The following is an 11,235-nucleotide window of genomic DNA, read 5'->3' on the forward strand; positions in this document are numbered from 1 at the left end:
CGAATAAATATTACCAAAACTGAATATTTCATGGTGTTTAACGTTTTTTCATAGGTTGATATGATGTTTTTATTCTGTTGAAAATTAGCTTAAACTAGCCTCATTAGTCATTACACATGACTACATGAGCATCCTAGAGCAAGAAATTAATTAGTGTATCGAATAAGAACCGAATACAAGTACATTATGTAGTTTTCACATAACAACAATCTCAAACTTTATTCAAAACGATACACAACCCGTATAAAAAAACGCAAACAACGTTGATAGATAAATAAGAATTATACACAAAAATATGAATCTTAACAAAACAAACCTTCACAAATTAACAAGATCATACAAAAAATCGACACCGGTTTCCTTGTCTTCCTAAAATCGGTTTAGAAGCGGAAAAATCTCTTCTTTTTCTTCTTTTTCTCAAGGTATGCCATGAACTCTCTTTGTTGAGATAAGGATTCATCAAGAGACTACATTATGGTAAAACAAAAAATGTATATACATAAGAATATATTGTTATTTTAATAATATATTTTCTTAAAAATCATATTGAGTACAAAAGTTACTTATGAAACTACAAAAATTAACACTTTAACTCATTACCAAGTTTTGTAATCATATATTTAGCACAAAAACAAATACGGGCCACATATGTTTGGGTCAACCCAACACTGATCCGTATAAAAAGTTACCATTTTTGACCCGTTACTCAACATGTACAAAAAGTTACCCCATTTGACCCAATGCCGAATTTTTTAATCATATTTAGTACAAAAACAATTTTGGGCAAAAAAACTATGACCCGTATAAAAAGTTGTCATTATGACCCGTTACCTGACCGACCGGTTTAAAAATGTCCCAAAATTGACCCCTTTGACTCATTATCAAGTTTTGTAATCATATTTAGTACAAAAACACGTTTGGGCAAAAACTGTTTCGGATCAACCCAACTCTGACCCGTATAAAAAGTTGCCATTTTTGACCTGTTACCCAACCGACCACCCTTTTAAACATGTCCCGATAGTAATCCCTTTGACCCATTACCAAATTTTGTAATCATATTTTGTACAAAAACAGTTTTGGGCAAAAAGTGTTTCACGGCAACCCAACTCTGACCCGTATACAAAATTGCCATTTTTAACCCGTTACCTGACCGACCCGTTTCAACATGTCACAAAAGCTGCTGCTCATTTGACCCAATATGAAGTTTTATTATCATACTTAGTAAAAAAAAAATTTAAGCAAAAAACGTTTCGGGTCAACCCGACTTTGACACATCTAAAAAGTCGCCATTTTTTTTACCTGTTACCCGACCGAAGCATTTCAACATGTCACAAAAGCTACCCCTTTGACCCAATACCAAGTTTTGTAATCATATTTAGAGTAAAAACATTTGGGCAAAAAAAGTGTTTCGGGTCAACTCACCTTTGACACATAAAAAGTGACCATTTTTACCCGTTACCCAACCGACCCGTTCTAAATTGTTTAAAGTGGTACCTTCTTGGTAGCAGCAAGTTCAGCTTCCAACGCTTCAACCCGAGACAAAGCCTTAACAAGCATATCCTCTTTCTCAGCGGGCAAGTCAACCGGTTGACTTTCAAGAACAACAACCTTTTCCTCCAACTCTCCCAACCGTTTCATCATCGACAAATACTCAGCAGTCGAGACATCAGTCAGCTGCCCGTTGTACGGTCTAGATATATGTTTTTTAACCAAATCATCATCATTATGATCATAGATGCCGGTAGAGTATAATGTAGCATCGGTAAGGCGTTTGGGCATGTTGTTTGTCATACGAACCATGGTCATAATTCCCATTATTAATGTCATCATGCCGGATATTAACTGGTTTCCTAATTTATCATTAGTGGAAGTTGGTTTGTAAGGTTCTTGGATCGGATAATAATCCTTCGGCTTTGGTGTAGGGTGGTCTACTGTCTTGTCCACCATGGGCGTGTTGCCGGTTTTTGCATTGGTGGTTGGATTGTTGTTATGTATTGAAGCCTGCAAATATGTTTAAAATGAACTTACAATAAGGCAAAACTTGTAAGAATAATAATGCAGCATGGAAAAGAATGATGTCAAGATTTTTAAAAAACTTACTTCTTCTAATACCGAAGGGAGATTCGGATGCTTGATATCCTCAACATCTTCCTTGGAAAGAGGACATTTCTGTAGAAGGAAAGAAGGCTTTCGTTTTACAAACCGCATAAACACTCAAACTCCTCTTATTATTACAAGGAGTGCATTAATGATTATATAAAAAAAATAGTCTTTTATGGCTCAAAACCAAAAGATCCTACATGATGTTGAGCATTTTATTTTACCATATATGCAGATAAGTCCTCGGAAATGGTCTTTTCTTCCGGGATTGGATTCTTCGAGCATTTGTGTTGACCATTGCGGACCATCTGCCACCGAAATCAAAATAAATAGAAAAATTTAAAAACGGATATTTAAAACTGCATATTATATTTAATACCTTCATGATCTCGGGGTCTTGCCACGGGCCTTTATCTGACCCCAAGCAACCGCCTTTATCAGCACAAGTGCAGGTACCGCCCAAGAAAGTTGGAAGTTGACTATCAACATATAAGAAACAGTTAAGAGGTGGCAAAATGGTTGGACACGTTTTAAAGGTCAAAACAAGTTTTGGTCAGAACGGGTAAATTTTTATACGGGTCGTGTTGGACTGACATGCTGACATTTTTCTTTTTCCAAAAACTTGAATTGCATATAAACACTTAATAATCTTGTCATATGAAAAATAATGATTTACAAGTTTTAGAAATTTGAAAATACACTTTGATCGTCTTTTGACTCATTATCCATTAATAAGTAAACGAGTCATTGCTAACATCTTAACAAGTGGGTGTAAACGAGCTGAGCAGAGCTCGGATCGTTTAACTTACAAGAGCTCAAGCTCGACATCTTTATCATGTATTAATTTATATATGGCTTTAAAATATATTTATATATATATTAATTGTAATTTTCATAATGGTATGAATTTTCATAATGGTATTTCCATTACATATATTATTATTATTATAATTATTATTAGTTTTTATATAGCCATTAAACTGTGATCTTATTATTAATATTATTATTATTAGTAGTAGTTTTTATATAACTGTTAAACTTTGATTTCCTTTATGTTGCTTCATACACATGTACTTAGAGCCGAGGGTCTCTCTGGAAGCCACCTCTTTATTCCTTTGGATAGAGGTACGGTGTGCCTACATCCCACCCTCCCCAGACCCTACTTATAGCTTTGCTGTCGATGGGACTTTACTGGGTATGATTGATTGATTGATTGATTGATTGATTGATTGTAATTTTCATATATAACATAAATTATTTAGTTATTTTTAACATAATACATTAAACAAAATTTATATTAATAATAGGCTCGCGAGCCAGCTCGATAACTGAAGCACAGGCTTGGGCTCGTTTACCAAACACGCTTATTTTTAGGCTCGTTTCGATTAAAGTTTTTAGCGAGCTGATCAAGAGTAGCTCACGAGCAACTTGACTTGTTTAGACCCCTAAATGCATACGACTTGACGCGATATTTATAAAAAAATTGATCACCTAGTTATTTCAATCAATGAATAAATGATAAAAAGATAAATACAAAAAACAAAATTTTTTTGATCACCTAGTTATTGCAATCAATGAATATACCTGGCATCAATCATTTCTAGGAGCTGGTTTTGATATTTGGTGCCCAAAACCTATATGTAAATAGAGCCATTGACTAGTTAACTCAACAAGTTTAATAATGTAGTCATTTATTTTTATTTTTATTTATAGAGTGAACTGCGGTTTTCTTTCTTGTGGTTTGTCCAAATATGCAGTTTTAGTCCAATAGTTTCAAATTTGCGATTTTCGTCCCGGTGGTTTCATTTCACTTGCAGCTAAACCCGAATTCATAACCCCGTTAAGTCTGGTCGTTAAACCCATCAATGTGCCCCTCACGTGAGGTGCAGTTTTGTCCTTTTTTTTCCTCAAATACACCTCAGCCCCTCACGTGAGGGGGCTTGCGAATTAGGGGAGTAAAAGGACAAAACTGCACCTCATGTGAGAGGCACGTTGATGGGTTTAACGACCAGACTTAACGGGGTTAATGAATTCGGGTTTAATTGCAAGTGAAATGAAACCACATGGACGAAAATGCAAATTTGAAACTATTGGACTAAAACTGCAGATTTAGACAAACCACAAAGACGAAAACCACAGTTTACTCTTATTTTTAACTTTAAAAAGCTTACATGAATCTTAGCAGTAGTCTTTGGATCAAGGAACGATTTCACCGTGCTCCACAGAAGCCTAAACCCGGACCCCGCGTTAATAATGTACATGCGGCATAACGTCTATAATAGAGTTTTGGTTAAATATATAAGAATGTGTATTTTAACTTCATAGAATGAAATGAAGAAAATGTATAGTAAGTACCTCAGGGTAATTGTTTCCATCAATGTTTTGCAGATGCTGGATAAGTTCCCGAGCAGACTTGTTCATGTTTTTAAGTCCCTGATACATAAACGAAGTACAATTTGTTTAGGCATATGTTATACGTCTAAGCCTGTAAATGAGCCAAACTTTTAGTGAACAGTCTGTGAACTGTTCGTTTATGTTCATCTAGGGGTGGCAAATGTGACCCATGGGTTGAGTGAGTTGTATATGTATATAATGGGTCAGAATGAGTCAAACTAAAAAAAGAAAATGAATGAAACGGGCTGACATTTCTCAAGATTTTTTTTTAATTTTATGGAATGAGAAAAATGAAGGAAACTTTTTAGTATTTTTACTTTTTTGATTTATATTTCGAGTTATGATTTTTTAATTATTTTTTTGAATTTTTTAATGAGGGGTTTTTGAAATGGGTCAAAATGGGTTGAGATTTCAAAAACCACTCACTAAAAAATTCAAAACAAATAATTAAAAAAACTCGAAATATAAATAAAAAACTAAAAAAGTAAAATTACTAAAAAGTTTCCTCCGTTTTTCTCGTTCCATAAAAAAAAATAAAAAATCTTGAGAAATGTCAACCCGTTTTGGCCCGTTTCATTCATTTTCTTTTTTTAGTTTGACCCATTCTGACCCATCATATACATTTTAATACAACCCATTCAACCCAATGGGTCACATTGTTCATCTAATAAACGGGTGAACTAAATGAAGAAAAATGTTCATTTAGTCCGTACATTTATGTTCATAATTGTTCGTTCATATAAGTTTGTTTATGCTTGTTCGTTTAGATTCATTTATGTTCGTTAGTTTACATTTCTGTATGTTGGTTAATATATTCATTTAAATCATTTTGGCCCCTTACAACTTAGTAACCGCCCAAAATGTTGTTCTTCAGATTACTTTAACTAGTTATACCTCAGTTATGTTCTTTGGTTTACATTCATACACCGTTCGTTTATACTGCTAGCGAACGAACATGAGCATATTCATAATGTTAACAAAGAACACGAACAAGAAAACCTTGTTCGTTTATTTGTTCATATTCGATCATTTGCTCAACAAAAGTTAAACAAACAAACAAACAAACACGAACACTTAATACGTTGCATTGTGTAAACATCTACTTACAACTCCTTGCACATCAAGAATGGTGGTACTTTGATCAATATGTTTCTTTGCAGCAATCGAGCAAGCCGGGAACTTATCAATAAACGTTCTTTCAAACTCCATCACATGGTACTTAAGGTAACGTTCTAGTGTCGTCGCTTGCATGAGCTTCGTAGCATCAACTTTACCAAGTTGCTCGATATAAACCGGTCGTCCTTCTTTATCGACGCCGTGGTGTCCTTGAGGATAGTGTTTAATCACTTCCTCTTTTTCCTTAAAATCAAAATCCTTCAAACACATACAAAACAAGGCAAAAATTAATACATTGTAGCATATAAAGTCATGTTTAAGTGTTTAACTAATAGCTATGTCTATATGAATAACGTGTACATAGGTTACTCAACTATTAATACAACTTATATAGATTTTTTTAGTAGATAGAGAATTTTTTAGTCCTTTTTACAACTATATGTGGCTTCAAATTTAAGCATTTTATCATTTTATAATTTTCAGACAAGTATTTTTTAGGGGTGCAAATGAGTTGAGCTGGCACGTGTGTTACTAGAGATCAGCTCGTTAAAAGCTCGAATCTAGCTGAGCTTAAATGAGTTCGAGCCTTATTATAAGCTTGTTTACTAAACGAGCCCGAGGCCCGAGCTTCACTTATCGTGCTCAGGCTGGTTCATCATCATCATCATCATCATCGTACTCAGTATATCCCACCAATAGCAATGCTATGGTAGGGTCTGAGGAGGGTAAGATGTAGACAGTCTTACCTCTATCCCATAGGGATAGAGAGGCTGCTTCCGGTGAGACCCCCGGCTCGATAGTAGTTTTGCATCAAGCCTTGGACATAAGGCACATAGCACTCAATCATCAGGGACACCGGCTGATTGGTGCATGTGCCCTTGTCTTTCGGCTATCAACGCCACCACATGATGCCTGATTAACCTTCCGCCACTTTTAATGTTATTTTCACGAGATTAGTAAAATAACGTCAAAATTAGTGCACTTTTACTTTTGCCCACCCGAGGGTTCACACATATATACATTATATGCGCGCACCGCAAGCAGGGCGTTAATGTGCTCAGGCTGGTTGGCGAGCCTAAATAAGCATATTATTTATATAATTTATATTTAATGTATTAAATATATTTTATTTAATAACAATTAGTATATAAATTATGATAAAAATAACTAGATAATATATATTATGTTATATATATTATATACAATATAACTAAACAATAAAAATAGTTTAAAAATATATAAATGCCATTGAGCTTTAGCTCAACTGGCATTGGAGGAGAAGTGAAGACTTGGTTGGAGACCGCAAGGTCTCAAGTCCGAATCCAATCCCAACTGGGTCCTATCACAGTGTGGCTTTGGGTTTTCTCCGAACAGGAGATGGTGGGCTTGGGCTACCCATTGCCATCTGCGATCGCGGGCGTATGGGGTCGCATGTTGCCATTGGGTTACCCTGGGTGGCCCGGCTTTATTCGTTGGTGGTAAAAAAAGTTAATTAATAAATAGTGAATGAGCCGAGCTCGAGCTTTATAAAAAGGAGTCTGACACAAGCTCTGCTCGGCTCGTTTGTTCCCCTAGGTTTATAACATGTTTTGGTAGTTAAGTGGTATGAATGACAACTTTTTAATATTTTGGTAGCTTATGTATACATTATCCCATAATCTTTATAACGTGTTTTTCACACAAGTACCTCCATAATGGTGTCTGTACCATAATCTCTTCTCCATTTGATCATATCAGACCACATTTGTTTGGTCTTCTCAATATCAAATTTCCTAGCCTTCAAAAACCTGTTTCATCGTTGCCGAAAGAGAATACCGGATTAAATCATTTGCTGAAAGATAAGATGTTAAAGTGCGACAAGAACAATATGCACGGGTTCGGTAACGGGTCAAAAAAGAACCTAACTCATGACAGAGTAAAACAGTCCAAATGTTTTCAAACCGGTTGTCTCACAAAAATGTGAGTGAACCAACCTACAAACACATTAGTTTTATGTCGCGTTAAAGAAAAGGTTAAAAAAATGAATTAAAATTTTAAAAGAATTAAAAGATTGAAAAATTTTAAAATTTTAAATTAAATAAAAATAAAACAAGATGAAAAAAATAATAAATTAAATTAAAAAAATATATTTTTATTTATTAGCCATGTTGGGTTGGGCAACAGGTTAAAACGTGTAGTTGTTTATGCAGGTCATGCAAACATTTTTTGTACTTTTTTTTAAGGTCACATACTATGCAGTGTTAAAGAAAAAAATTACAAAATGTTTTTAAATAAAAAAAGAAAAAAAATATATATTTTTCTAAAATTTTAATTTTAAAGTTTAATAAAAAAAATTACATTTTTAAATTTTTTTTTTCTGTATTAGGCATGTTGGGTTTGTTTTCATGCTTATGTGGCATGGGAGGTCCAAAATCAAAGTAATACACAGCTTTTTAAACTTTTTTATTATTTTCTTTTAGCTTAAAAACAGAGGTCCAGATAAAATAATATGGGACCATGGTCCATGGATAGTGGATACATGTTTATAAAAAAAAAAATGAGTTGTTGATGTGGAAATAGTGTGACAAATAATATATATATAAACCTTAAAAAATCAATTTTTTTTAATTAAACTAAAAAAAATATCCATGGTAGTAAATTATCTAATTTTGCTTTTATTAAAGTGATTTTGATCTTTTTATGCATTTGAACTAGGGGTGGTAAATGTGACTCATTGGGTTGAATGAGTTATAACACAATGTATATAATGGGTCAAACTAAAGAAATAAAATGATTGAAAATGGTTGACATTTCTTGAGAGTTTTTTTTTACGGAATGAGAAAAACAGAGGAAACTTTTTAGTACTTTTACTTTTTATTTATATTTCGGGTTATGATTTTTTAATTATTTTTTTTGAATTTTTTAATGAGGGGTTTTTTGAAATGGGTTGAGATTTCAAAAACCCCTCATTAAAAAATTCAAAAAAAAAAAATTAAAAAATCATAACTCAAAAACTAAAAAAAGTAAAAGTACGACAAAGTTTCCTCCGCTTTTCTTGTTCCATAAGAAAAACTCGAGAAATGTTAACCCTTTTCATCATTTTCTTTCTTTAGTTTGACCAATTATATACATTGTGTTACAGCCCATTCAACCCAACAAGGAGACAAGTTTCTCCAGAACATAAGATTATTTGAACTTTGAATACATCCATCCATTTGACCCGTTACCCTTTTAGTAAAACCCTGCAGTTTAACCTGTTTGACCCGTTTACCTTTTAGTAAAAACTTCAGGTTAACCCGTTTGACCCGTAGAGATAAGTTATAACATCTAGGAAATATATAAACAGAAAAGTTATGACCTTAGCATCATGTGATAATCATCATGTTTAGCAGGTAACAATTCTTCCAAAATCAAAGCTTGGCGCAACGCATCGACCGCCTTAAGTTCATCAGCGTCGTGCACATGTTCAACAACCGACGACGCAACTTTACCATGTCTCCTGCTTCTTTTGCCAAATGAACTCCTTAACTTGTTGGATGCATTTATAGCTCTTTGTTTAAATGACAGCTTATGTTTCTTCTCCTCATAAGTTTCGGTGTTGGTTTTATCTAAACCTTTTTGTTCAAAACATTAGTTAGCAAACTACATTAAAATTTATGTCACGGTTTTGCATAGCAGGTCAGACACGACACGATAAGACACAATTACTTGTGGTGCTAGACACGAACATGACACTATAACTAATCGTGTTATTTTTTTTTACCAAACACAAACATGTTTAAAACAGGTTACATGACACGACCTGTTTAGGGACATGATAAATATTACATGTGTAGTGAAACAAAAGTTGCCAAAAGCTCACACAAATCTTAGTTAATACTTAATACATTATTTCTTAACATATTTGAAACAAAAATCAATAAAAGTCTAAAATCAAATCATAAAATCTACTAAGTAGTAGAGGTGGGCAAATAAACCGGTTAACTGAACAGGTTTGAAACCGGTTTGGAACCAGTTCGAAACTGGTTTGTAATTTTCTCCACCAAAACCAGTTCCAAACCGGTTAACCGAACCGAAACCGGCCAAAACCTGTCAAAATCCGAACCATCGTAACCTGGTCAAGAAACCGGTTTTGACTTTTGTTGACCAAATCGAATCGGTTTCAACCCAAACCGGTTTTGAGTTTTAACCCGGTTTGTGTGGAAACCGGTTTGGTTTAGTCAACAAAAGTCAAAACCGGTTTCTTGACCAGGTTTTGAGTTTTAACCCGGTTTGTGCACATCTACTAAGTAGGACATATATATTTTTATTTCTTGAAAAATTTAAAAAATATAAACAGGCCATTAACAGGTGTTTAACCTATTTAGACACGAATTTAAACATGTCTTAAGTGTGTCGACCTGTTTAAGACACGAAACCTTTTAAGCCCAAACTTAAACTTGTTTAACTCCGTCTCAATTCGTGTCGTTTTAACAGGTCTGTGTCAGAAACTGCAAGCCTTGGAATAGTAATATAAATGAATATACATACCGACAAGAGGTCCGGATATTACAGCACTCATAGTTAACGTTTGATCGTCGTGGCGAATCTGAGGCCCTTATCAAATGCCTGCAAGTTGTACCATATTCACTTATAAGATTTGCATACATAAAATGTAATAATTTCTCAAATTTCAAAATTTTTAAAATCTAAAAAAAGTTGAAATATCATATTCTAAAACCGGTTTCTAAACCAAACTGGCAACCCAAACCGAAAATGAACCGGTTTGGAACCAGTACCGTTGAAACCGTAAGTTTTTCAATGAAGAGAATTACAAACCGGTCCCGAACCTACGGTTCGAAACCGGTGAAACTGAACCAAACCGGTTTGGAACTGATTGAAATCTTAGGTTCAGAACCGGTTTGTAATCTTCTCCACTGAAATCGGTTCCAAACCAATGAAACCGAACCGAACCAGTACTCTTTGAAACCGGTTTGGGACCTATTGAAGCTGTAGGTTCGGGACCGGTTTGTAATCCTTTCCATTAAAACCAGTGAAACCTTACCAAACCGGTTTGAGACCGGGTTGTAACCCTCTTCACTGAAACCGGTTCCAAACCTTTAAAACCGAACCGAACCGGTACTCTTAGAAACCGGTCTGGAACCGATTAAAACCGTTTTAGGACCGATTTATAATCAATTCTCTCCATTGAAGCCGAGCCGAACCGGTTAAAACCGGACTAAAACCAATCGTTAACCGACCAAAACTGATCAAGAAACCGGTTTCAAACCGAACCAACCAGTTTCGCCACATCCAAAAATCAAAGCAAATTCATACCAAATTTGTAGTAATTAAAACTTTAAATTTGAAAAAAAAAAACTACAAAAAACTTGTAAAATCATGTCATTATCATATAACCAATACACAAATACATTCAAAAACCTATGGTTTTGAACAGTAACAAAAAATAAATAAACATAAATAAAAAAAACACAAAGTATGAAATTAGAGAGATAATATTACCAGTGAGAAATTGCAGGACAGTTTGATGAAGAGAAGAAGATGCTGTTTTAATATCAGATTATTATTAATATAATTATTATTATTTAATATGAAGAGGTCTTATTGGATAGCCATTATATTATTATCTGTAAACTTGACCAGTTT

At 34.1% G+C, this 11,235-nt stretch overlaps 1 protein-coding gene across 1 annotated transcript; it reads right to left on the minus strand.

Moving 5' to 3' along the window:
• Positions 1 to 200: 200 nt before the first annotated feature.
• On the minus strand, positions 201 to 11,223 carry LOC143551079 (phosphatidylinositol/phosphatidylcholine transfer protein SFH12-like). The gene is made up of 13 exons (XM_077041599.1): positions 11,092 to 11,223; positions 10,120 to 10,197; positions 8,948 to 9,203; positions 7,298 to 7,397; positions 5,602 to 5,868; positions 4,456 to 4,533; positions 4,272 to 4,373; positions 3,685 to 3,734; positions 2,480 to 2,579; positions 2,325 to 2,408; positions 2,101 to 2,169; positions 1,495 to 2,001; positions 201 to 467 (listed from the first exon to the last, which is right to left on the minus strand). Exons 2-13 carry the CDS (start codon positions 10,148 to 10,150, stop codon positions 381 to 383), a joined length of 1,731 nt encoding a protein of 576 aa, XP_076897714.1. The 5' UTR covers positions 10,151 to 10,197; positions 11,092 to 11,223; the 3' UTR covers positions 201 to 380.
• Positions 11,224 to 11,235: the final 12 nt, after the last annotated feature.

Source organism: Bidens hawaiensis, unplaced genomic scaffold, assembly GCF_021521415.1.
Source record: "Bidens hawaiensis isolate Kalapana, Puna unplaced genomic scaffold, B.hawaiensis_p1.1 tig00016259_1, whole genome shotgun sequence".
In the NCBI taxonomy this organism is placed as follows: Eukaryota; Viridiplantae; Streptophyta; class Magnoliopsida; order Asterales; family Asteraceae; genus Bidens; species Bidens hawaiensis.